The sequence below is a fragment of the Vulpes lagopus genome, chromosome 24 (genome assembly GCF_018345385.1).
Source record: "Vulpes lagopus strain Blue_001 chromosome 24, ASM1834538v1, whole genome shotgun sequence".
Classification (NCBI taxonomy): Eukaryota; Metazoa; Chordata; class Mammalia; order Carnivora; family Canidae; genus Vulpes; species Vulpes lagopus.
In genome coordinates this window covers 35,054,358-35,081,659 of record NC_054847.1, presented here as the reverse complement: position 1 = coordinate 35,081,659, position 27,302 = coordinate 35,054,358, and the positions used below count along the sequence as shown (strand labels likewise).

At 52.7% G+C, this 27,302-nt stretch overlaps 1 protein-coding gene across 4 annotated transcripts in view; it reads right to left on the bottom strand.

Annotated features, from left to right (window-relative positions):
• Window positions 1–20,441: 20,441 nt before the first annotated feature.
• SMAD4 (SMAD family member 4) overlaps window positions 20,442–27,302 on the bottom strand; it is a 54,393-nt gene continuing 47,532 nt past the window's right edge. For 3 of the 4 annotated variants that reach the window (XM_041739862.1, XM_041739861.1, XM_041739863.1), the window contains one exon: window positions 20,442–27,095. In XM_041739862.1, the coding sequence (XP_041595796.1) occupies window positions 26,884–27,095 (212 nt within the window). In that variant the 3' untranslated portion in view covers window positions 20,442–26,883. The remainder of the gene's footprint in view (window positions 27,096–27,302) is intronic. The other variant, XR_005985511.1, reaches the window with a different exon arrangement.

Genomic DNA, 27,302 nt, shown 5'->3' with positions numbered 1-27,302 from the left:
GTCATTCATTTTTTATTTTGATTTTTAAGGAGTTTGTTTCCTTTTTTGGGAGGGGCAAAGCCCACCCCCCACCCACCCCCAGGCGCCGGGAGCCAGAGGTGGGGACAACCCGGTCACAGGTGCGCTCCGCTGGGCTACCCGGGGCCCGCCTCTTGCCCAAGGAACTCTGTACGCGACTCTGGTTCTCAGATGGTCATTTTGGTGTTTGAATAAGAGGAGCGGAGGGCCCCAGAGGGACGCTGCCCAGGCGGCTCTGCTGGAGCTGCGAGGAGAGGACCGAGGACCGGCGGGAGGCGGCGCAGTCTCTGCCTCCTCGGGCCCGCGCGGCCGCTCATCACCGGTTCCCTCCGTCACCTGAAGCAGCGCGGACAGGGGGCACCTGCGCCTGAGCCTCTGCTCACCAGACAGAAGGAGCAGCTGGGCCTGGGCACATCGCCCCACAGTGGCCCCCCCCGGGGCTCCAGGTGCCCCCGACTCCCTCCCCTGGGGACCGTGGGTCATCATATCGGTCCCAGTTGTCCTGCCCCGAAGGCCCGAGCCGCAGCTCGGTTTGGGTCATCGTCAGGCCCCCAAGAGCCCCGATCACAGGAACAGCACAAGACAGCAGCGCCGGACGCTGAGACGTGGCGGCTTCATGCAGGTCACGACGGCCCAGGAGGCCGCGAGGGGTCCCCGCCGAGGCCTGGCACCTCACCGGGGAGCGGACGCTGCCCTCGGTCCTGGTGCGTCCAGCGGGGCCTGGAGCTCAGGGGCCGATCAGACCCGGACACGGTACAGCAAATGAAGCACTCGGGAGGGAGTTTTGAAAAGCCAGGCTGGAGGCCTCCGGGGGGCGGGGGCGCCCCCGCCTCTGCTGCCCAGGGCACCCGCCCTCCCAGCCTCTGGGCCCAGGCTGCTGGCCACGGGGCCGGGCGGACTGGGGGCGCCTGCACACGGGGATGTACTTTCCCACAGTCCTAGAAGCTGGAAGTCTAAGATCAAGGTGTTGGCAGGTGTGGTGTCCTTGGCTTGCCACCCTCTAGCCGTGTCCCCACATGGCCTTTGCTGCATGCACGGTCATCCCTGGTGTCTCTCCGTCCTCCTATAAGGCCACCAGGCCTGCTGGATTAGGGACCGTGTGCACATACTGTTACAGTAGCTCTTCAAAAGCCCTTTCCCCGAATACAGTTACACTTTGAAGTATTGGGGGGGGGGGGTTAGGACTCCAACGTGTGAACTTGGGGGGATGCAATTCGGTCCACAACACCAAGAAGAGGGCATCGCGCAAGCTGTGGAGGCTCGGGCCCCACACCGTGTCCTGGCCGGTGAAGGTCCCGCAGGACCCCCCCCCATGTTCCAGGAATGCCGGGTCTCCCCTTTCTTCGGCCCCTGGCGGGGATGGGCCGACTCTGACCTTTGGCTCAGACTCCAGTTTGTGAACCCCAGGCTGCTGAACCCGCACCGAGCGCTTTGTGGAAGTGGAACAAAGAGACTATTTGGGGTTGACCCGCAGAAGCCAGGTGGGCCCCAGTGGCCCTGGGCCTAGGCCCCAATCCTGAATCTGCCCGGGTCCGCGCAGGCCACCCCAGGTGCCCTCTGCGATGATGCCTACCCTGAGAGCTAGGCAACACGTCCCGCTCCAGGGCCGGGTCACCCCACATGCCGGGGCCTGAGTCGCCTCCCCAGACATGGCCGAGGCGAGGGCGCTGTGGGATCCGCTGTCCCGGGAGCAGCCAGGCCTGCCTCCAGCCGGCTCCCCATCCCCAACAGACTGTCGCCCCGCGTGCAGTCTCGGCCGCCACCTGAGCCGGGGGTGCACCAGACCCGCAGGCTCGGCACAGCCGGCTAAAAAAGCAGGCTCTAATAGAAAAATTATTGAGGCGTCAGCTGCCATGACGCTGCCTTACTGGCCCGAGACCCCGAGGGAGCAGGCCCCGGTAGGCATGGCCGGGGCGGGGGGGGGGGGGGGGGGGCTGGCTGGGGGGGGATGTGGAGGCCTGCGTGGGAGTCGCAGCGACTCAGGCGGACACGGAGCTGAAATTTTTCCAAGGTACTCATGTTGTCTTGAAAAAGATCAAAGTAATTATTTCTTTTAGAAAGGTGATAACTCAAAAAAGCATCGTAATCTCCAAGTTTGACCACTAAAGACTGTGTTTTGTGAAAACCGTGACTACCAAACTAATAGAGTGAAATAATTTAAAAAGAACTAAAGAAGGCTAGAAAGAAAAGAGAAGGAAACAGACGGGGACAAAGAGAAAATAAATAATAACATTTAAACCTGAGTGAATTAGTAATTAAATTAAAATGTGGATAGACTCAATCCTGCAGTTAAAAGATAGGCTGACTTGATAAAAACAAAATCCAATTATGAGCTGCTTTTAAGAAGCATGCCTAAAATAAAAAATAGAGAAAGGCTGAAAGTGGAAGTACGGGGAAGGATACAGCAATCAAAACCCTAAAGAATGTCAGCGCAGACATCAATATCGGGAAAAAGTAGATTTCAGGGCACCGGGCTGGCTCACTTGGTGGAGCGTGCAACTCTTGATCTTGGGGTCGTGAGTGCCAGCACCATGTGCGGTGCAGAAATTGTTTAAAAATGAAATCTTTATTTTATTTTTTGTTAAAGATTTTATTTCTTCATGAGAGAGACACACACACACAGAGAGAGAGAGAGAGAGAGAGAGAGGCAGAGACACAGGCAGAGGGAGAAGCAGGCTCCATGCAGGGATCCCGACGGGGGACTCGATCCCGGGTCTCCAGGATCAGGCCCTGGGCCGAAGGCAGGCGCTCAACCCCTGAGCCACTCAGGCATCCCTAAAATGAAATCTTTAAAAAGAAAAAAAAAAAAAAAAAAGATTTAAAACCAAGAAGCAGAACGAAGAGGTACTTTGTAGCAATAAAAAATTTGAATTACCAGAAAGATCTAGCGAATCTAAATTCATATGTGCATAAAAAGATAGCCCCAAAAATGTAGAAAGCAAAATGTTGATGACTAAAAGAAAAAATAGCAAAACTATATAGTTAGGAGATAGTAATAACGTTTCTCCCAGAAACTTTGGGGAAACGGAAGGTCTACAAGGAATTATGGGGACATAATTAATAATTATATTTATTAATATTTATATATTTGGGATAGCTTAATTATACTAATTAGTTAATATTAATTAATAATATTATTAATAATTAATTGTTATCAATTAATAATTAACTATTAATATAATTAAGTGATCCCAAATGACCAATTCCAAGCCATCGTCTAGTAAAATATTGGACTTTAAAAATAAAAAGGAGAAACATGTTTGGGACACCTAGGCAAAAGAAAATTCAATTGTTGAAAAACATTTTGGCAGCAACATTTTTTGCCGGAAGAAAAATGGGTAAGACATTTAAGGTACTTGAGGAAAGATGAGAGGCAAGGACTTCCTTATCCAGCCGCGCTGGCTCTCACGTGTACTCTCACAACAGCGACGTGCAAAACCGCAGACCCGCGAAGGGCCCAGCGCCCCGAGGAGGACCGTGGGGGATGAGACGGACGGGCCCAGGCCAGCTTGTCCGGGCGCTTGGCAAGGAAGCTCCCGAGGATGCAGGAGCCAAGCGCAACTGGCCAAATACGGGACAATCTGAGTATCAAGGACAATTACTGGAACGGGTGACCCGCATGCGCCTCCACCGGTCCCCTCGTGTGGGCCCTGAGCCTGCGGGGCTGGAGGCCGCGTCGGGGCGAGGCTCTTCCCAATAAACACAGCGCGGGCCGCACATGCAGGTTTTCCTCCATATGGGTTTCTTAACGGTACTTTGCTTTTTCTCTAGATTACTTTGTCATAAGAATATAGGTCACAGTATAACGTGCGAGGATGTCGATCAACTGTCCGTGTTCTCAGTAAAGCTTCTGATCAACGGTAGCCTCCCAGTAGCGGAGTTTGGGGGATTCGGAAGTTACAGGGGAATTTTTGACGGCAAAAACCCCAGGGGGTTGGCATCCTGACCCCTGCATTGTTCAATGGTCAACCCTATATATATATTTTTCTTTTTTCGTCCCCACATGAAGCAGCACTCTCAGGCCTGGGGAGCACGCGGTGGACAAGTCCATATTGGGCACCCCTGAAAAGCATGTCTGGAAGCACAAACCCTACCGCAGGGCTCACACTCGCCTCAGAGCCGGGGGTGACGGGGTAGGTAGGAGAGATCCGGAGATTTAAGGGTGACGTCCTACCCGGGGACAAGATGCGCAGGGTTTCGTGGGTGTTTGGGGCCGGCTTGCATTGGTTTTGTTTCTCTGTTTTCTACCCTCTTGCGTGGGCCCTGTGGGGCTTTGGAGGAGTGTGCACCACCCGAGTCCTGCCCCGTCGGGGGTCGGCAAAGGCAGCCTCGGGTGATGCCCCGAAGCTCTTGGTCAACGGGGAGGCCATATGCACACGGGGTGAGGACCATCGTGGCTGGTGGGTGGTAGGAGAGGGGTGGAGGCCAAGGACACAGGCGGGGACCCACGGAAGAGCTCTAAGGAGCCGGACAAGCCTCCCGGGAAGGGGCTTCCCACGCTGAGCGGCCGAGGGACCCACGGGTGCCCCCCCCGGGCCGGCCCCCCTGTTCGGCCCTTACCGGAAGGTTTGGGGGAGCCTGGCTCCCTGCCCGGGGCCCAGGTACCCCCAAGTACTGCAGCTTAACCCCGGTTGATGCCTCCTGACTCATCATCCAGCCGGGGAGGATCCACGTTCTCTGAAATCTGGACCTGGTAGCCGCGTCTCCCTCGGGCATGCTCGTGGGTCCGGGTATCACGGCCCCGACGGCCCAGGCCTGGGGCGGGGGGGGGGGGGGGGGGGCGGCGGCTAGAAAGCCTGTCGCTGGCTCATCAGCCCCGAGCTAAGGGCTGTGTGCACGACCAGAAAGTACAGGGGCCCAGGCCGGAGGGAGACACTTCAGGTGTGCGGGGCAGTGGTGCTGAAATCCCACGGGCGTCCCTTTTCCTTTTCCTTTTTTTTTAACTGGAAAATCCGGTTTTGAATTCGTGCTTTGAGTCCTGGACAAGCTGCCAAGCAGCAGATCTGGCTGCTGGGGCTGCTGCTCCCTGGTTTCCACAGGGGGCCTCAGCGTTGCTGCCGCCGGGCAGGAGGGGGGGGAGCAACGGGCCGCGTGGGGAAGGCCCGGGGCGCCTGGGCCTCGGCCGAGCGTCTGTCCGCGCCGCTTCTGCAGGCCCAGCCGGGCAGAGGGCAGGGGTACCCACACCGTGACTCTCCTTTGCTTTTCCAAATATTTTATTTATTTATTCATGAGACACGGAGAGAGCGAGCGAGACCCAGGCAGAGGGAGAAGCAGGCCGCACACGGGGAGCCCAACGTGGGACTCGATCCTGGCACTGGGGTCACAGCCTGGGCCGCAGGCAGGGGCTCCGCGGGGAGCATCTGCCTGCGGCCCAGGGGCTTTGGAGGAGTGTGCACCACCCGAGAACAAGGAGTCTCCTGCGCTGCCACAGGAGCACGCGGCCTCATTGCAAATCTCTGGAAGCCAGTTACTCCGGCCACCCAGGCACCTGCTTGCCCAGGGCCCGCGGCCACCGGGAGGCCCACCAGCCCGTCCCCGTCCCCGGGCACTCTGCGGGCCAGGCGCTCCTGGACCTGAACCCCTTGGCCACGTGCCCCAGGGAGCCGAGCCCTGCGCTGCCAGGGACGCGGTGCTCCCAGCCTGCTGCGCTGGCTCCGCCCGGGAGCCCGAGGGACCCTCGCCACAGCCTCGCCCTGGGCCCTGGGGGACTTGCTTCCCCGCTGAATGACGCCCAGCGCCCCAAGTCCTCACAGCGCGGTGACACTGAACATCGCAATGAAAGGCCTGTGCCCCCAGAGAGGCGGCGGGGGGTGGCTGTGACCCCGGGCATGGAGTCCGCACGAGGGGGCCTGCGGCCTCAGCACCTTCCAGGCCCCGGCCTGTGGCGTGGGGGTCGCTCTGGGGCAGGAGCCGAGAGGGGCTGGTCGCCCACGTGGAGGGGACCCGAGCCCACCCACCCCCCACCCCCCCACCCCCCCCCACCCCCCCACCCCCGGCAGGAGTGGCCCCCGACCGTGGGCCTCAGGGCGATGACATCATTCGTGCATCGCCCGGCACTTGCTGCAGAGGCTAGGCCCCCTAGTCCCCGGCCCCCCAGCCCCCCAGCTCCCCGGCCCCCCAGCTCCCCGACCCCCCAGCTCCCCTACCCCCCTGTGCTGCCACAGTCACGTCCTCAAGCCCCCTTCGCCACTGGTTCAGTGATGCGTGAACCCAGTGGGGGGGACCAGCCTGGGCCCAGCCTCACGGACCCCACCTGCAGGGCCACCTGCCCCGAGGCTGCCCCCACCGGCCCCCCCCACCCCAGAAGCTCACTCCCCTCCCGCTGCCTCCAGCCCCTGGGGTACAGCGCAGGGAGGACGTGTCCCCACGGGCCTCAGGGCTCCGGCGGGGCTCAGTGGGCCACATGACCTCCGCAGCTATCCGGGCCGGTCTCACCGCCTGAGAACCAAGCCCAGGGCTGGGGCGGGGGTGGGGTGGGGGGGGTGGGTGACAGCTAAACCCCCAGGGCTGTGGCCACCCTTCACCATGAAGACATTCTCCAGGAAACCAAATTTGCGAGGAAGTGGGAGAGGACACACAAGCTCCTGCACCCTGCGTGGGACGCCCGTTCCCCCCGGGGGACCCAGCAGCCCGCTCAGGGACGGGCGGATGGCTGTTGCCTCCTGCCTGTAGCTGGCCGTCCAGCCGGCAGCCACGGGCCACAGCGGGGCGCTGGGTGCGGGCCTAGCGCAGACCACGCCCTGGGCCTTAGGACCCCCTCAGAGCTAAGGGGTGACATCTGCTTCCTTTTCATTTTTAAATGGTTACAGACTCACCGGAAGCTGCAAACCTAGGACAGAGGCGGCGCGGGCCGTGCACCTGCCTCCCCAGCGGCCCGGGCGGGGACGGGTGCTGAGCAGCGGCAGGGCCCACACGGGGCAGGGGCGTGCACAGACAGGTGTGGGGCGCTGAGCATCTCGCCACGTGTGCAGATCGCTCCCCCCTCCCCCCACAAGATGGAGAAGGATTCTGGAACCAGAAAGCTTTGCCTCCTGCTGCCCCTCAGTGCAGCCCGTAACCCCGGCACCCCGCAGCCCCCTCCCGTCTAAGTTTGCAATCTCAGCAATACCGGGTAAATGACACCGTAGACTACGTGACGATTAGAGACTGGCTGCTGCGGAGGCTCCTCCGAAATAAACTGCTACGCGCGTTCACAGGCAGGCCTCCGTGGGGACACCAGCGTCCAGTTCTCGGGGTAACTGTGCCACTGCGGGGCCACGTCTCCTCAGTTAAGAAGTTGTCAGGCATTGCAGATGCCTGTGCCCTCGACAGCCCGGGCGTGGCGTGCAGACAGCCAGCGGCCTGGCACGCTCAGCGGCCCGGGGCTACGCAGATGGCGCTAGCGGGGAGTGGGGCGGCCGGGCAGGACAGGCCCCGCTCCACTGATGTGTCATCATCTGGGCCTTGCTGACTTGGCCGCACTGCCCAGCACGGGACTGGCTCGTCCCTCCCGGCAGCCGGCCAGCCGGCCACAAACCAACCCGCCCGGAGCTCGCCCCCGACGCCTCCCTCCGGGGGCTCTCCCTGCCCCACTCACCCCAGGGCCGACACCCGACACCTACCCCCGGAGCCCTCTGCAATGACTCAAAATAGCCGATCCTAAACCTGCGTAACCTGCTCCCCCCGCTCATGCATTCCCACCAAAACCATAGTCAGGCTCTTGCCCTGGTTTTCCTCCTGCCCCGCTGGCGTCCTAACCCGCATGGCTTTGCTTCACCGGTGAGCCCTCTCGGGACCCGTGAGCCCCCACTAGAGACCCGTGAGCCCCCTCTAGGCACCCGTCAGCCCACTCTGGGGACCCGTGAGAGCACTCTGGGGATGTGTGAACCCTCGCTGGGGACCCGGTAAGCCCTCTCTAGGAACCCGTGAGCCCCTCCTGGGGACCCGTGAGCCCCCTCTAGGGACCTGTGAGCCCTCTCTGGGGACTTGTGAGCCCTCTCTGGGGACCTGTGAGCCCCCTCTAGGCACCCGTCAGCCCACTCTGGGGACCCGTGAGAGCACTCTGGGGATGTGTGAACCCTCGCTGGGGACCCGGTAAGCCCTCTCTAGGAACCCGTGAGCCCCCTCTAGGGACCTGTGAGCCCTCTCTGGGGACCTGTGAGCCCTCTCTAGGCACCTGATGAGTGGCCTCTAGACACCCGTGAGCCCCTTCTAGGGACCCATGAGATGCCTCTTGGGATCTTTGAGCCCCCTCTGGACTCAGTGAGCCCTGTCTGGGTACCTGTGAGACTCCCATAGGGACCTCTGAGTGCTCTCTAGGGACCCAGTGAGCCCTCTCTGGGGATCCATGAGCCCCCTCTAGGGACCCGTGAGCTCCCCATAGGGACCTGGGAGCCCTCTGTAGGGAACCGTGAGCCCTATCTAAGGACTAATGAGCCCCCTATGGGGACCCATGAGTCCCCTCTAGGGACCCGTGAGCCCTTTCTGGGGACCCGTGATCCATCTCTAGACACCCAATGAGCCCACTTTAGGGACCTGTGAGCACCCTCTGGGGACCTGTGAGCCCTCTCTAGGGACCTGTAGCACCCTCTAGGGACTTCTGAGCCCCCTCTAGGGACTTGTGAGCCCTCTCTGGGGACCCGTTAGCCCCCTCTAGGGACGCAGTTAGCCCTCTCTGGGGACCCGTTAGCCCCCTCTAGGGACGCAGTTAGCCCTCTCTGGGGACCTGTGAGCTCTCTGTAGGGATTGGTAAGCCCCCTCTAGGGGCCTGAGAGACCTCTGGGGTCCCCTCTAGGAACCTGTGATCCATCTCTAGGGACCCAATGAGCCCACTTTAGGGACCTGTGAGACCTCTCTAGGGACCTGTGAGCCCTCTCTGGGCACCTGTGAGTCCCCTCTAGGGACCCGGTGAGCTGCCTGTAAGGACCTGTGAGCCCCTGACAGTGACCCGTGAGCCCTCTGTAGGGACCGGTATGCCCCCTCTAGAGGCCCAAGAGACCTCTGTGGGGACCCGTGAGCCCCCTCTAGGGACCCAGTGAGTCCTCTCTAGGGACCCGTGAGCCTCCCATAGGGACCTGTGAGCTCCTCATGGGGACCCGTGATCCCTCTCTGGGGACCCGTGAGCTCCCTGTCGGGATGCGTGAGATCCTTTGGGACCGGTTAGCCCCCTCTAGGGACCCAGGGAGCCCTCTCTCCGGACCTGTGAGACTCCCATAGGAACCTGTGAACCCTCTCTGGGACCCATGAGCCCCCTCTGGGAACCTGTGAGACCTCTCTGGGGACCCGCGAGCCCCATCTGGGGACCCCTGAGCCCCCTGTAGGGACCCATGAGCAACAAAGTATGTCACCGGCAGTCGTCCCCTGCCTGGTTGGCCTCACCTTCTCTGAGTAGTAAGACCCACATCTGGGCACAGGAAGACCCTATCACCTTGTCGGGGTGAGGCCACCCTTACCACCACCCTTACCCCCCCCCCCGACCGTGAACAGGAGTCCGCGGAGGGAAGCACCGAGGAGGCCCCATGTCCCGACCAAATCGACTGTGGCCTGGGCCCACCTGTACCTGGGAGGCCCCAACTTGCTGGTTACCGGGGGGTGCCCTGTGCGTGGCCCTGACCCAGGGCTGGACGTCCTGGTGGCCCCCGGCTGGCGGCCCGCGCCCCCGATGCTGCCCGGTGCCCCCTGGTTCGCACCCACCCGGAGGGCAAGCACGTGGGCTGGGTGCCCGGGGCGTCCCGCTCGGCTCTGGGTCCTCGGTGTCCGCCAAGGGCCCTGCAGTGGGCTCCGGGTGGTGGTGCAGCCGGGCTGCGTGTTCCCAGGCTCGGGCCTCGGCTCGCGAACGCGGGGCCCAGCCCGGATCTCTCTTAGGGTTTTCTGTGGTGACATTTTCCTTTCTGCAGCCGACTCTCCTGTAAAGACACCGGCCGTGTCCCCGCGACCCTGCTGCCCGCGTGGTCACTCAGGCTTCGGGGAAGCGCAGGCGAGCAGGCGGGCAGGCGGGCAGGCGGGCAGGCGGGCAGACGAGCAGGAGAGCAGGTGAGCAGGCGGGCAGGTGAGCAGGAGAGCAGGAGAGCAGGTGAGCAGGCGGGCAGGCGAGCAGGAGAGCAGGTGAGCAGGAGAGCAGGTGAGCAGGCGGGCAGGTGAGCGGGTGAGCAGGTGAGCGGGTGAGCAGGTGAGCGGGCGAGCAGGAGAGCAGGTGAGCAGGTGGGCGGGTGAGCAGATGAACAGGAGAGCAGGTGAGCGGGGGAGCAGGAGAGCAGGTGAGCAGGTGGGCGGGTGAGCAGATGAACAGGAGAGCAGGTGGGCGGGTGAGCAGGTGAACAGGCAGCAGGTGAGCAGGCGAGCAGGCGAGCGGGGCGAGCAGGCGGGGGGCGGGGGGGGGCAGGCGGGCAGGTGGGCAGGTGAGCGGGTGGGCAGGCGAGCAGGTGAGCAGGTGAGGGCTCGGGGAGCCCCAGGCCCCGTGGGGCTCTGGGCGGCCTCCCCGCGGGTGCAGGCCCTCAGAGGGGCCGGGAGCACACCCAAGCTGACCCCGGGCCCCTCCCAACCGGACCCTCGGGGGTCGGGCGGCCCGACCTTGCCCGCTTTTGCCTGCCCCTGCCTAGCGCAGTCTGCAACCACGCAACCGGCCCGCTCTTGCCCGCCACGCCCCGCAGGGCCTCCGTCAGCCCCCAGCGGTGCGGCCACCGGGACCAGCCCTCCCGCAGCGCACGGGATCCCGGGACCCGCCTCCGGGGCGCCCTCCCCCCCCCCACCCCCAGTGAGCCCTGTCTGGTCTCTGCCGCCCGCGCCCCGCAGCGCAGCGCACGCACCTCCCGCCGCCGCCGCCGTCACCTCGGGCTCCCGGGGGGGCGGAGCAGCTGCCGTCGGGGCGGCCGGGAAACTGAGTCACGGCCACACCTGGGCGCGCTGTGCAGCCCCCCGCACCACCGTGTCCCGCCGCCCGCGCCTCCCCTGGGGGAGGGGACCCGGCCTCGGCCAGGAGCCCCGCAGCGTCCAGGGAGCCCCCCGCGGGCGCAGGCTCCGAGGCGTCGGGGACCGGGCGGCAGCGGCTGCGCAGGAGCGCGGGAGGCGGGGGGGGGGGGGGGGGGGGGGGGACCGGGGCTCCCTCCGCCTCCGCGGGGCAACGGCGACACCTGCTGGTCGCCGGAGGCAGCGCCCCGCCCGGCCCCGCCCGCGGAGGGAGCCCCGCGACCCCCGCGACCCCCCCGCCCCCGGCCCCGCCGGCCCCGCCGCACCCCGACTGCGCGGTCGCCCCCGCGGACCCCTGCCCCCACCCCCTGGGGGTCCTGGGCTCCGCGCTGTGCCCTGGAATCCGCCGGCTCCGCATCAGCCCTTCCCGGGCGGACCAGGGGCTGCGGGACGCGGTCGGGTCGGCAGGGAGGGGGCGCCCGGGCCCCATGACAGCGCCAAGTGGTCCCCCTGCGACGACAGCGCTGATAGGATCGTCAGGCCTGTGAGGGGCTTCCCCCAACATGCTGGGTTCTCACTAAGAGTCTTCTAAGGGTGACGGGTGGTGGGGGTGGTGGGGTGATGATGGGGGTGGCAGTAGTAGTGGTAATGGTGGGGGGTGATGGGGTGGTGGAGACGGTGATGGGGGTGATGGTGGTGGGGGTGATGGTGATGGGGCGATGATGGTACTGGGGGTGGGATGGTGGTGACGGTGGTAGTGGTGATGATGCTGATGATGGTGGGGGGGCGGGGGCTGGGCGGCAGCCGACCTCCCTGCCCTGGTGCCGGCCGCGGGCGCATTGCTGGTGGCGTCGGGGCATTATCCTGGCTCGGTGCCCGCGTCTGGGCCGGCCGCTAGGTGTCCCGCAGGTGCAACAGGTGGGGGAGCGGGGCCTTGGGGAGGTCGCAGAGGTCACCGTGGACAGACGCGGGGAGGCTGTGCCCCCCGCTGGTGCCCCCCCGCACCCCCCGGCCCTGGCCCTTTCCGTGGGGAACCCGCGGGCCTCGGCAGGTGCTCGGCAGGTGCTCCGCAGGTGCTCGGTAGGGACCCGGACATGTCCCCGTGTCGCCGCCGCGGGTACCTGCATAGCCGCGCTCCCTCCCAGCCAAGCGTGGCGCGTCCCTCGCCTCCTGGGGAGGGGGCGGGGGGGCGGGGGTCAGGCCATCCCGGGCCTGCGCATCCCGGCTGCGCTGCCACTCCTGGGGTCGCCCTCGCTGTATCCTCCTGTTGACAGTGTCCCCAGTCTTCGAGGGCCAGCCCAAAGTCTACCTCCTCCAGGAAGCTCTCCCTGAAGCCCGTGGCCCCGGCAATCCGGGTCTTTGCCCGGCTCCCTCTGCCCCTCCTCGCCGCCTCCCCCCCCCCCCCCCAGAGGAGTAGCACACAGAGGCCCAGAGGCGGTTTGGTGGCGGAGGATGCTGGGGGGGGGGGGGTGAGGAGCAGAGACCTCCAAGAAGCCATGAGCCCCCAGCTAAGTGACTGCTAACACCGTGGGACTTGGAGCTCCTTGTGGAAATCACGCCTGGGCTTCCCTGAAGGTCCTTCTCACACACACACACACACACACACACACACACACACCTGTGCCTCGCTCCAGAATACCCCCCTGCCCCATGTAGAGGTCTCTCTGCACACCCCTTTCAGGTGGTGTGTTGAGTGGTGGGGAGGACCCCAAGATTCCCTGCACCCGGGCTGTACCTCCCCTGAATAATCCCCGGGGCTGTGAAAATGCTGGTTTCTGCCTGAGATGAGGTGATGTTATGGCACAGTTGACCGGCCTTAGACTAGGAACATTATCCGGGTGAGCCTGTTGGAACTTTCAGGCAAGAGCACTTTGACAGCAGTTTTCTTCAGCCAGTCAGGGAAGAGGAAGTTGAAGAGCTCAGGCTGTGAGGGCTCTGACTCAGGGGAGGCCCCCATGGCAGACGGGGGCAGCTACTAGTTCCCCTAGGAGCAGCCCCAACCAACAGCTAGGAGGACCGTCAGTCCTACAGCCCTAAGGAACTCAATTCTGCCAATGATCTCAGGGAGCTTTGACGCAGGCCTTCCCGTACCCGGAGCTTCCAGCCGACGATGCCGCCCTGATTTCAGCCTCGTGAGAAACCATCTAAACTGTGTAGACTCCCGAACCATGGGAACTGGGGGTCAACAAACAGGAGTTGTTCTACTCTGCTCTGGGTGCAGTGATCCGTTACCTAGCAGTAGAAATGAGTGCAGGTGGTCAACTCTCCTGGCCCGATACACCTTCTGTGCAAACGAAAAAAGAAAAGCAATGAGGAGATTTACCCTAGTGGCAACACCAAAGTCTATTTCAGGGCCAGAAGAACTTCCCTGGTATTGGCTCAGGGATGCAGCTAGATCAACACACCCACAGAATGCAGTCATGGGCCCAGAATGAAATACACACACGAAAGTCCTGTTCATGATAGAGGAGGTGTACCAAGAAATAAATCTGTGACCACGTGGTTTATTTAATAAATGGTGCTAAATCAATTAGGTCTCCTTGGAAAAAATGGAAGTTCTGTCTGTAAACCTCATGACACGTATAAATCACAACTGAATGAAATGACTCAAGTAAGTAACCCCACAACCTGTAAAATACTAGAGCCTTACAACACGGTAGAAGAGCATTTGTATGATCTTTGAGCGGGGAAGGCTTTCCTAAGCCAAATATAAAACACAGAGGCTGTGAGGGAAATTTCCGAGACATGCGACTCCATCGATTCAAAATTTATATGAAACATTGGGACTAATAACAACACTAAAAGGAAGGCTCAGGCTGGAAGAAACCATTTACAAATATAACAGGTGAAGGATAAATAAATAAATAAATATATAATATATATTTTAATATATATTAACTTATTTATATTAAAATAAATATTTATGTATATAAATATATTTATATATTTAAAATATGTTATATATTACATGAATATAAAATATTTATTATATTTAGAATTTAATATATTAAAATATATGTTTATATAATAAAATATTTTATAATTTAATATATATTTTAATATTTATGTAAATATTTTATATTATATACATGTTTTATATATTATATATTTTATATATTAATATATATTTTATATAAAAATTTTTAAAATATATTTTATATAAAAGCTGGTACTGATAGATTTTTAAATTAAAAATTTAAATTCCAGGGATCCCTGGGTGGCTCAGTGGTTAGGGCGTGCCTTTGGCCCAGGGTGTGACCCTGGGGTCCGGGGATCGAGACCTGCGTCGGGCTCCCTGCATGGAGCCTGCTTCTCCCTCTGCCCGTGTCTCTGCCTCTCTCTCTGTCTCTCTGTCTCTCTGTGTCTATCATAAATAAATTTTTAAAAATCTTAAAAAATTTTTTTAAATTCCTTGCCCCGGAATCTTAAGCAGGGCTCCACGAGCGACCACGAGATCCCCAGCACTTACCAGGGGGCGAGACAGGGAAGATGCAGAAAAGGTCCCACGTTTCATCAGTTGGTCCCAAGACCCCCACCTCGACATCTGTCAACCCCTGTGAGGATCCGAAGTCACCCGACAACGAGCGGCTTGTAGGTGCCATGGGCTCAGCGCCAGTCGAGGCGCCCGAGCAGTTGTGAACCCTGGACACCCCCAGGGGTGTGACAAGGCCGTGGAGGGACGTGCGGAGAGGGAGCGTGGGCCCTGTCACCACAAGCCTGTTGGCCCTGGGAGGACGAGGGAGCGCTGGCGCCGCCTCTGCCCTGGTGCCGGAGCCGGAGGAAGGCGGGCGCGGGGCCTGGCACAAGGGCCTGGCACAAGGGCCACACGCAGCTTCTGCACGTGCCCGGGCACAGCGCGTGCAAAGCAGCCACGGGCGGTCCGGGGTCGCAGAGATTCCCCGGAGTCGGGTTCCCAACAGCCATTTCCAGTCAATGTGCAAGAGACATCTGAGGTGAAGAGGCGGCGTCCCCGGCCGGGGCGTGTGTCTCTTGTGCCCGCGGGTCCTGGAGCCAGTACAATGCTGCGATGTAATCCCGCCGGTGTGAGCAGACAGTGTGCGTGTGTGTGTGTGAGCATACGCCGGGAAAACGTCAGAAAGACAGGAGGAGGAGGCTGCCGAAGAGTCCCCGGCTGTAGGGACAGGGATGAGGGAGGCGGGGACACCAAGCAGATTTCTGTGATTGTGCTCCACGTATATGGGCATCTTCCTTTCCTTTTTTTTTTTTTTTTTTTTTTAAGATTTTATGTATTTATTCATGAGACACAGAGAGAGGCAGAGACACGGGCAGAGGGAGCAGCAGGCTCCCTGCGGGGAGCCCCACGCGGGAATCGATCCCGGGCCCTGGGGTCACCACCTGGGTCCAAGGCAGAGCCTGTCGCTGAGCCCCCGGGCCGTGGGCATCCCTTACCGTGGGAACGCACTGGCCCTACAGGGGTGAGAGTCTGTTATTACATCTTCCGAGGCCCCATCTACATCACACGCATTAGAACACTGTGCATTAAGTCACACGGAGTCGCACATCTTGCACCTGGAGCTCTGGGAATTTGAGTAGCACGGTGAGGAGGCAGGAGAGCAGCCCCCGCCCCGTGCCCCCCGACGGACAACGCAGGGCCGGGGCTGGGGGCGCCAGGTCCCGGGCCGGGCAAGCGTGGCCCCGTTTGGTGGCCCAGGTGCCACGCACCCCAGGCTGAGACTGCAGGGGCGCTGGCCGGGCGGGGACCGCGGCCTCTCCTCCCCGTAGGGCTTGGGCCCCGCAGCCCAGGGCGCAGCTGCTGGGGCGAGCGCTGCCTCTGGGGGGGCGCCGGCTCCCCGTGCCGGCCTGGCCGGAGGCCCCAGCTGTGACTTCTCTGGGCCACGCGCTCGCCACTTCCCACACCTTCCTCAAACACCCCCCCCCCCCCAACAGTGTAATAAAATCCTGAGAGTGCGAGAAGAACGAAAAAAACTGTCTAGAAATTCCTTATCAAGTGGGGTTTTCAAAACTGAAGCCAGAACTTTCTCAAATGAAAACCGAGAAAACGGAGCGCCAGCAGCCCCGGGCTCTAAGAAATGTTCTGGAAATTCCCGAGGCATAGAGAAAATGTGCCAACTGGGAACTCCAATCTGCACAAAACAAAGTCCCCAGAAATAGTATTGATTAAAATAAAGGATATTCTTTTTGCTTTTCATATTTCTTAAGAGATAACTGATGGTTTCATTATAAACAGTATAGTGATGCCTTTTTTCAAGTTTTTTATTGTAGTAAGCACTAAACATTCATTCATTCATTCATTCACTTGGAGCACAGGCGGGGGGGGGGGGGGGGGGGGCGAAGGGAGGGTCAAGCAACCCCTCACTGAGCCTGACCCGGAGCTCGACCCCGCGGCCCTGAGATCACAACCTAAGCCAGAATCAGGATGAACGGAGTCACCCAGGCAACCCCCCCCCCAATTTTTTTTTTTTACTTTTACTGTGGTAACAGCACGCAACAGCTCGCCTTCCGAGCAGCTGTTTTTGGGGGGCAGGAGAGTATGAAGCCTCAGAGGAGGGGCAGTTGAAAGAGGCCCTGGGGGAGGCTGCGCGGGGGAACTTCACAGGGTCCAGGAGCCATCCCGTTGCTCAGGCCCCCCTGCCTCTGCTCCCGTGTGACCGCTGTGACCGCTGTGACCGCGGGGCCATTCGGGGCCCAAAGGCCAAGCCTGGAGTTGGATGCTCAGCAGTGACTTCTCGAAGTTGAGCTGCTTACTCCGAGGCCATCACGTGGGGTCCCGTGCAGTATAAGAGATCCCGCCCGGGGCCACGCCTCGTGCAGTCCGCACCAAGACACCCCCAGGGACAATCCAGACATGCTGCCCTCGCACTTTCACACCTGCTCGCCTCCAGCTATCCCCTCCTCAGCCCCCTGCCACCACTGTACGTTTTACATGTTGCTGAATTCTATTTGCTAAACTTTTGTTCAGGACCTCTTTGCACGCATATTCATGGGTAATATTTCTTGCATTGTCTCTGGTTTAGTAGCAGAATACTAGCTTCATAAAGTGTTCCCTTCACTTCCATTTCCTGGAAGACTGTGTGGTTGGCATTACCATAAAATATCATTATGATTATTGTAATTCTTCTTTGTTTGGTAGACTCTCCAGTGAAACCATCTGGGACCGGAGATTTCATTTCTGGGATTTTATTTTTAAAAAATTTTTAAGTTTATTTTTTTTAGTGATCTCTACACCCAATGTGGGGCTCGAACTCACAATCCTGAGATCAAGAGTCACATGCTTTTCCAGCTGAGGCAGCCAGGTGCCCCTCTTTTGGGAGAATTTATAGTTATGAATCCCATTTCCTTAATAGCTATAGAGCTATTCAAATGATTCATTTCATATTGGGTGAGTTGTAAAAGTTTGCTTTTCAACAAATTGTTGAAAATTAGATGTCAAATCATGGAAGTTGAGACATTTGTGCTTGTTGGGGTTTTCTTCCCCCCTCTTTTATCTTTTGATGTCTCCAGAGTCTGGAAGTGATATCCTGTTTTATTCCCCTTACTGGTAATTTGTATCTTCTCTTTGGTCAGTCTTGCTAGAGGTTTGTTGATTTTACTAATCTTTCCAAAGGACCAACTCTGTTTCACTGGTATTCTCTATTGCTTTTGTTTCAGCTATATTGATTTCTGCTCTTTAATTTCCTCCTTCTGCTTACTTGCTTGTTTTCGGTTTTTCTAGGTGTTTGAAGTGAAAGCCTGGATTTGAGATTTTTTTCTCTCCTCTAGTAGGGCACTTAATGCCACAAATTTCCCTTTCACTATTGCATTAGCTGTATCTCGCAAATATTTGTATCTTTAATTTAACTTTTCATTCAGCTCAGTGTGTTGCATGTTGGTCTTTTTTTTTTTTTTAATTTCCCTTGACACTTCTCCTTTGATCCATGGATTGTTTTTGGAAGTACGTTGCTTCTTGTTTCTATGTGGAGATTTTCCTGTTCTCTATTATTATTATTTTTTAAGATTTTATTTACTAATGAGAGACACACAGAGAGAGGCAGAGACACAGGCAGAGGGAGAAGCAGGCCTCATGCAGGGAGCCCGACGTGGGACTCGATCCCAGGACCCCAGGATCATGCCCTGAACCAAAGGCAGATGCTAAACCACTGAGTCACCCAGGGATCCCCTGTTCTCTATTATTCATTCTTAGTTTGATTCCATTGCGGTCAGAGAATATCTCATAATTTCAATTTTTAAATTTTGTTGTGTTTTGAGTCTATCTAGGACATAGTTTATCTTGAAATGATATGTTTGTACTTGACAAGCATATGCATTTTGGTGGTGGTGTTGGGTGACTTCTTTATTTTGATGATTTATGAGAGAAATGTGTCTTTGCCTGTCTCTCATAAATAAAATCTTAAATAAAAATTAAAAATCTTTAAATAAATAAATTAAATAAATAAATAAGATGTTGAAGTTTCCAACTACAGTGTGGATGTTCATTTCTCCATCCAGTTCTATCATTTTTTACTATTTTACAGCTCTGTGAAATTTGGTGTACACACAGTAAGGATTACTAGATCTTGATGGATTAGCCTCTTTACCATCATAATGTCCCTGTTTCTGCTTTTTGTTCTGTTTTTGTTCCGAAATCTTTTATCTGGTATTAACATAGCCACTACTGCTCTTCTTTGATTTTTATCTGATATATATTTTCCATACTTTTTCTTTCAGCTTGCCTATATCATTGTACTTTTTTTTTTTGTGATATTTATTTATTCATGAGAGAGACAGACTGAGAGAGGCAGAGACACAGGCAGAGGGAGAAGCAGGCTCCAGACAGGGAGCCTGATGTGGGACTGGATCCCGCATCCTGGGATCAGACCTGAACCGAAGGCAGGTGCCCAACCGCTGAGCCACTCGGGCGTCCCAATATCATTCTATTTGAAGTGTGTTCCCTGTGGACACTATAGAGTTGGATCGTGTTTTTAAAATTTTTTTTTTTTTTTTGAGAGACAACGAGTGGTGGGAGGGGCAGAGGAGGGGAGACAAAGAGAGACAGAGAGAGAGAAAGAGAGAGAGAGAGAGAGAGAGAGACGCAGACTCCCTGCTGAGCAGGAAGCCTGACTCCCAGCTGATCCCAGGACCTGGAGATGATGACCTGAGCTGAACGCAGACGCTTAACTGACTGAGCCACCCAAGCGCCCTTGGATCATGTTTCTTACTCCAATTTGCCAATAAGTGTCTTTTAATTAGCATATTTAGACCATTTATATTTAATGTAATTATTGGTATGTTAAAGCTTAGTCTGCCATTTTAACTTTTTGCTTTTTTTCCTGCCTATTGTAAGATACTTGAGCTTTTTTTATAATTGCATTTTATCTTTAGTATTTCTGAATGTCTCTTTATACAGCCTTGTCAGTAGTTTCAAATATTCCCGCTATATACATTTAGAATTACCTTAGGCAGTGTTATAATTTTTGCTTCAGCAAATATAAATTTAGAAAACTCAAGATGAAAAGGAAAGCCTACTGTTTTTGTATTTACGCTTACCATGCATTTTTTTCCCCCTAAGTTTCCATTTCTCCTCTTTTATTATTTCCTTTCTGTTTAGAGAACTTCCTTTAGCCATTCTTTCAGGGTGTATCTGTTGGAGATAAAATTCTCTGGTCTCTGAATCCATCCTACCTGTCTGAGACCAAGTGGTGGCTCAAGAGAACATCAAAATATAGAAGTGGGTGCCATCCCCAAAGTATGGCAGAGAACCAAAAATAATTCCTCTTTTAGAACAGAAAGGGGTGAAGGAAAAGCATGTTGATGGGGGCAGAAAGGGTTTGAAGGGGATTTGGGGTTTTGAGGTTACCATTTGTGGGACTTTTGATGAGGCAGGGCATGGAATAAAGCAGAAAGAATTAGGATTCAAGAGCAAAGGGCAGAGATGAATACATACAACTGCCCTTTATCCTTAAGTGCTTCACAAAAAAAGTTTTATTTTTTCCCAAAGAATGTCAATCTACTACCCACTTTGAGTTCTAACCTTTTAAAATAAAATACCATAAACTTTAGGTGAGGTGAGAACAAGTCTCTCAGCCTAATAAATATCTCTGGAACTCAGGTCAACAAGATCAGAAAGAAAATACTGATTTGGTCATGCAATTCATAAGTCATTGCCACAGAGTCATCTTACCTGATCTCATCTCCCCCCCCCCCCACCACCACCTTGCTTCCCTTTTCAGAGAAGAGGGAACTAGGGAGCTAATAGCTTTCCTTAATTCTTAGGTGGGCAATGACATGGCCTCCGATTTTCAGTGTCTGCCTCTCCTTTAAGCATCTTGGTTCTCATCATCCCCTAGCATCCTCCTCTTCTCCAACCACCATCTCTCCACCCTGTCTCCTTTTAGAAATGGGAAAAGAATGGGGACTCTTCTTCCACGGTCATATCAGAAATGCTGTATATTCCATTTCAGTGGTCACAAAGCAGTGAAGGAAACGGTCGTCCTCAAGTTTGAGAATTCTCCCAGTGATTAGGAACTCTTTCCAGATTCAAGACATCCACGAGCTTAAGAAAAAGAATGAGCACATAATGATTTAATTGGCTTTCTCTTTTAATCAAAAACATACTTTGTTACAGAGTTCTCAGGAAAGGTTCAACTATTTTTCAGCCACAGACTTCAACCAGGCAAAAGTATACAGAAAGCCGCAAAGGAACTACTGGGGCTTTAGCTGACCAGTTTTCCCAAAAGCAGAAGCTAAGTGTGGCTCTTCTCTGGGTTTTGGCATAGCTGCATTACTCTGATTTCAGGGGAAGAGACAAGAGTTGGTAAAATACCACCACCAAATCGATCCCCAACCCCCAGCCACTTCCTCCAAATGGTTCTGCAGTCCACCCGATTTGCATGATCTACAGGCATTCATGCTATCCCCTTAAGTCACATGTCCAAGGCACTGACCAGAACCCCATACCTGGAGGAAGTTTCTTGACTCCGTTTAGCCTTCTAACCAATCCAAGCCCGTGAGTCCTTCTATCAATGACAAGCAGCCATGGCAACAGCAGTTGGTTTCACTCCCTCCTCTCCAGCTATCACAGAGCTGGCCTCTACCAGGACTCCCCAACCCCCGACCCCTTGACCCACTCCCAAGGCAGGCTCTCAAGGTCCTTGAAAAAGCCAACTTCATTAATTATACTTCTCCAAGAATAGGCTGGAAAAGTACTGTGAAAGGAACGCTCCATCCAAAAGTCTAATCAAAATGGACCTAAAAAGAGCCAAGAATAAAGTGAATGATCATCCACTGGTGGTGTTTTTTTTTTTTTTTAATTCCATCATATGAACCATTGTAACTGACGCGGTTCAGAGGAGTTTCCCTGTTTTGAACATAAAAGAGATAAGAAACCAAAGACCAGAAGTAATGACCTCTAATATCATTAGGCATTTACAGTTAACTTTTCCATTCATTTTAGCTGGAAAAGCAATTACCAGCACGCAGCACTGAAGAGGATGGCGGGGCACACATACCAGCCCAAAGCTGGAATGCCAGGACTCAGAGAGTCTCACGAAACCTTCGCTAGAGATGATGGGAAAATAGAATGAAGGTGTTTCCCCTGCTCTCGGTTTTTTTTTTTTTTTTTAAGTATTTATTGCAGCCCCCAAGGTGATGCTAGGCCTTTGGTTAAATTTAAGTCTTAAGGACATATTATGTAACTTCTTGTCCATAGGAGAATAGTAATAAAATATCAAGCCTAATCTCATTTGAATGACATGGAAATAAGTACAAAGCCCCCTCAAACAGCAGAGCAAAAGGAAGGAGGAAGTCAGAGCCTGCTGCAAGGTAGGCAAGGTCACTTGGATTTCAGACCGGAAGAACACATCTAGTCCAACTCCCTCATTTTACAGATGAGGCAACTGAGGCCCGGGAAGGTAGATGACCTGCCCGAGGTCACACATCAGATGAGTGGCAGAGAGCAAGCCAGGCAGGGCGTGCCTGGTACCCGCCCAGAGCCACCAGTTTCAGGATGAACAACAACATGGGCTCTGAGATCTACTGAGAAAACGATCCACGTCGAGAGAGAGAAATGATTGTCTTCACCTCAATCCTTCCTACGGGGGAGAAAGAGAGAGAGACAGGAAGGAGGAGAGAGCGGTGGGGTGGGAGGGAGGAAAACAGTTCATTCATTCAAGTCTGATGTTTAAATCCCTGAAAACATCAGCAATGACTCTAGCGACTCCTTGGGGCAGGATCTCAGACCCTCAATTCTCATAAAGGCACCTATAGGTCAAAAATATCTGTAGAGGAGGAAAGTCAGAAGATAGGGCGCAGAAGGGGACACCCAAACAAACAAAAATGACCCTCTCGTTCCCCAAGCATATTGTGTTGTTGTCGTTGTTGTTGTTGCTGGTATTCTCCAGGCAACGGAACTGCCTCTGACAACTGATGATGATTTAGTGAGTCCTGTGACCCCAGTTTTTGTATGAACAGCATTGAGGTGGAAGCAACAAAACGTTTCCAAATCTTTCAAAGGGGGAAAATATGAATATGGCCCACTTCTCCCTACCTCGACTACCTGGAACTCAGCCAAGAACCAGCAAACATTTTAAGCAGTCAAACCGATGTCAGACACCAAAGCACTGAAGGCCTCTTCAATGCTTGACAGGGAAGTTTCTTGGGACCCATCCCAGTCTGTCCTCATGTTTCAAAGGTAGTTCTAGTAAGTCTGGTTATCTGGTTTTCTTGCCCAAGAAGTCGGAAAAATGAATCACAAAGGAAAAGAAGAAGCTCCTAAGGGGAGGCACACACAAAGTGGTCTGTCAGAAGGGGACAATACTGGAGGGTATGTGTGTTTAAAAAAAAAAAAAAAAGTAAACATTCAGAACCATAGCAGTCTATACAACCATCTGGTTTATCAAGGCAAAAACCTTAGCAGCTCCGGGCATCTACAAAGACAGCTAGGCACAAAAGGAACATCATGCCTAGAATGTTCTCTGATATACATATTAAATAACTCCACCCCCCAAAAAATGGCTAAAATAAAGGGTTTAAGGCTTAAATAAGGCAAGTCTGGATAATGCAGAAAATTCCATCCCATAGTGACAGCAGATAAACAAGACAGACAACCCGGCAGCACTGGGACAAGTGCTGGGGACGAGGCCGAGCCGAGGATGCTTCTACGAATGTGGCCACTAACCCTATACAACAGCCTTCCTGATACATCTCGGGAGAGAGAACCTAGTTGCCAGAAAACAATAGAGAGGCTTGCGCAGAAGATTCTCAGAGCCTGTCTTCTATGACCTTTGCAAAGAAGAGTTTAGGCAACTATTTACAGACCGCTATTTGCAACTGTGACAAGAGGAGGTCTGCCTTTAGAAAGAAAAAAAAAAAAAGCATTTCCTTTCCTCTAACCCCTTCTCACATGGTTACTGTAGAGATCAAGGGAGAAACAGTATAATAAAGAGCTTTGAAAGCTGAAACAAAAAAAAGAAAGAAAAGAAAAGAAAAGAAAAGAAAAGAAAAGAAAAGAAAAGAAAAGAAAAGAAAAGAAAAGAAAAGAAAGAAAAAGAAAGTATTTCTTCATGTTATTACCTGCTAGTCTTAGCCCAGCCCCATCTACTACACAGCCGTTAGGTGATTTTGCAGGTTAATTGCTTTCATATACTCATTTACCTCAACAACCTAAAATTCGTCATCTTCCCAATCTGCTATCGTTAAACAAAATGCCAGTAAAATGACTTATCGATGAAGGGAGCAAACCATAGAACACTATCAACAAAAATGATCCTGCCCTAGTCAGAAGAGAACTGCTTTTTCCAAAAGGCTCTAAAAAAGATGTGAACTAATCTAATTCTGCATAATAGCTATCGAGTGACTATTAACCGGTCATCACCAAAGCAGGAATAGAAATATCTCACCTCCATAGATGCGTAAGGAGCACCATGGGAGAATGTAAGATTTCCCTTCTCCAGATGGTCAAAGTAAGAAGACGACTGCAGTGAACTTTTAACTAGGTAAGATGTCTATCATCAGAAGACAGAGCATTTGATTTTGCCTTCAAAATTTCTATTACAAATATCCCCCCTTCACGCCACACCCCTCCCCACAAAAATGGATTTTCAACTTTGAAATACAACACAGCTAATATGTGTTCAGTTTACCTGGATAATTCCAGTGTGGTAATCCCTAACCTAGACCACCCAGCCTGTTAACCTACGGTGGTGATCGCAGGAGAGTAGGTCGATACAAATAAGCCGTGCTTCTAGAAAAACAAGGTTATATGGCAGTGATTTATTATCGTTATCTTTGTACACCAGGGGTAGCATACTATAAAAAATGAGACAGGCTATATCCCACAAAAGAATCTACTCCCTGGAAAATAAAGGCAACACCATTAAGGATTCCCTTTGATAACGCACAGAAAGGCACTGGACCAAAGTGGAATGGCCTCATACTGGATTATAAAGGTACTTGGTTCAACTCTCACTCAGCTTTCAATGAAATTCAACATTTTGAGATAGGAAATAGCTAGAGAAAATCTATCCAGAACCATATCCTCATAATAATCAGATTCTGAGAACCACAGAAACCATCCTACCCTAAAGTAGCCATGAAATTTTAAACCTAGTGATTCTTGAGTTTTACTCATCAAAGATGACTACCTCTAAGAAATGGGAATACTGTTTAACAACTAAGCTCTCAGAATAACCGATCATTGACATACTAGGTGTGTTCTCAAAAGCACGTGACTGATTCTAGGTACAAATATAAAGCGATTAAGAACTAGAAGTACTCCTACGTACTGGTAGTAACATTATGGCTCTTAGCAGAAAGAAACCAAGACGGGTGGTTTGGCTTCAAAGACAGACTTCTTAGTAAATATTTCCCACATACTTTCCCAGATGATTAAACATGAAAACCTTCCTTAAAGGAGAAAAGGAGGCAACAGATGATATCCTAGCACGCTAATGATCCTAATCAAATAATCTGAATTTTTAAAATCTCTCCCTGCACTCCTATTCTTCATTCACAGTAAAACAGACCTAAAGTCAGCAATTTCTAGAGAATGAAGATATCTTTAAAAAAAACCAAACAAACCTGCCAATAAAACTTAAATCACCAAACTTTTACAGATTAAAATGAGGCCTTTAACAAAAGTACCTCTAAGTACTCAAGAATTCAAATGAGCCAGTAGAGAAGTTATTTTAAAACAAAAGACATATAGCTTGGATCAAGATCTGTGTTTACATCACAGCGATAAGCAAAGTCAGTGGTTTCTGGAACGGTCTTACACAGAAGACCTTCTGACCAAGGACGCAGATGACTTATCCATTTAAGTTGACAGAAGGAGGACTACTAAGCATAGTGCTTCTCAAATCTCAAACTTGTAACACACCTTAAAGAATCTTATTACACTTAAGAAGGCCCTCCAAGCAAAAAGTGAAAGCATCTGAAAGATGACCCTTGGTTTTACTTCACACTATTTATCCTGTAGACAATCAGGCCTGTTTTGCTACAGCAAAATAAAAGCTGAACAAAAAAAATCCCAACCAACTCTACACTTGATACATAATGTCCGTGGGGAAGTCCTGGCAGAGTGTGAGGGAAACCAAAGCTGCCCGATAGTCTGGCTGCTGCCTGTCATTTAGTAGAAGGTGTCTTGCTTCTGAGGTTGAACTCAAAAGTGCAAAAGAAAACAAAACTTAAAAATCAAACCTAGAATTCAACTTTGTATGTTGAGATTTGGTTTTATTTATGCTACCATCTAAGTAAAAAGCATACATATTGTGTCTGTGGTACAGTCAATACATTTGCAACTTTTCTACTTAAATTCTCTATACAAAGTCACTGCCAATTGATATGATCATTGATGGCAAAGGGCTTAGAATAACCAAAAGGTATAAAAAAGTTTGCAGTCTTGCCCCAAGATACAAAAACTGAATTTTAAACAATGTCATAACATACATGATTTAAACAGTATACGAAAAAAAAGTCACACATCAAATCAAGTACAAAAATATCCAAACTACCTATTATGAACTGTAATGTTTCCATTATTCTGCACAGTATTTAACATAGAATTTAGCAGTTTCCAAAATACTCACTTAGTTTAAGCATTGCCATTTTTGCAGAACAGTGAGATATTAGGTGGAGTGACACTGCTTTTAGTGTTTTTAAAAATACAAAACCTTTCCTTATGAATTCATGAAGGAAAGAAATTTCTCTTCTAGGCGTCTTAGTGACCAACCCTGTGCCTAGAAATATAGAATACATCTACTGTATAACAGGGCAAAAGAATTATTTCTTGATAAAATAGTTATCCAACAGGGATAACACATGTAATTTTAAACGGTATTTCTTTGTGGGTAATTGTAAGGAATTCTAAGTATACACACAGATTAGTGTTTTGCCTTTGGCAAAAATAAAATTGAAGTTGCAAGGCTATCTGAATTGAAATCGTCTTCACTAGTTTAACTTGCAAAAAAATATTTTGGATAAAAGGTTATAATACATTACTATCTTATTTTTTAAACACAGAGGGAAGTTGCTCTCGGTAAAATTAACTCACCCACATGGCACAACATTTTGGAGTAAAGTATGTTCAACAATAACAACTTGCACACAAAATAACATAGGTGAATTAACTTTGAGAACTTCTCTCCTTTAAAATCGGCAATATTGAACTGATTCTGTAGAATAACACACGTATCAATGTTCTGCATATAAAAGGCTCTAAGACATTTTAAAGGGCTAAATTTTCCAGCACTGGAATGATTCCTTCATACATAACTGGTGAGGATTTTATGTGTTTTTCCTTTTCTTTAAGCTCTGAGCCATGCCTGAAAAGTTCTAAATAGGAAAAAAAAAATTTTTTTGTTTTAATCCAGTTTCTGTCTGCTAGGAGCAAGGCAGCAAACACACTTTTCAACCCTTTATGAAAAGATAAAGCAGAACAAAAGTGAAATATATCTTCAGATTATAAACAGGATTGTATTTTATAGTCCACCATCCTGACCATGGTAAGGGGCCCAACAGGGAAAGACCTCAGTCTAAAGGCTGTGGGTCGGCAATAGGCATGGTGTGAAGCACTTCATCTAAGAGCTGGAGGGCCCGGTGTAAGTGAATCTCGATCCAGCAAGGCGTTTCTTTGATGCTCTGTCTTGGGTAATCCGGTCCCCAGCCTTTCACGAAACTCATCCTGAGTATGCACAAGCGGCGAAGGTCATCGACACCAATGCCAGCAGCCGCTGACAAACCTAATGGAAAAGATGTGGAAGATGTCAGAGGGACAAGCTGGCATCTTCCATCCTCCCTACACCTTATTAAGTGACCAGCTTTCTTTACTCCATGCTCCCCAGCATATAACTTCCCTGTCAAAGTGCCAAGAAGTAAGTGTAGATCTACACTGTATCAACAGGGACTGAAAACCTTTGGTTAACACGATTCACATTCCACACGAGTCT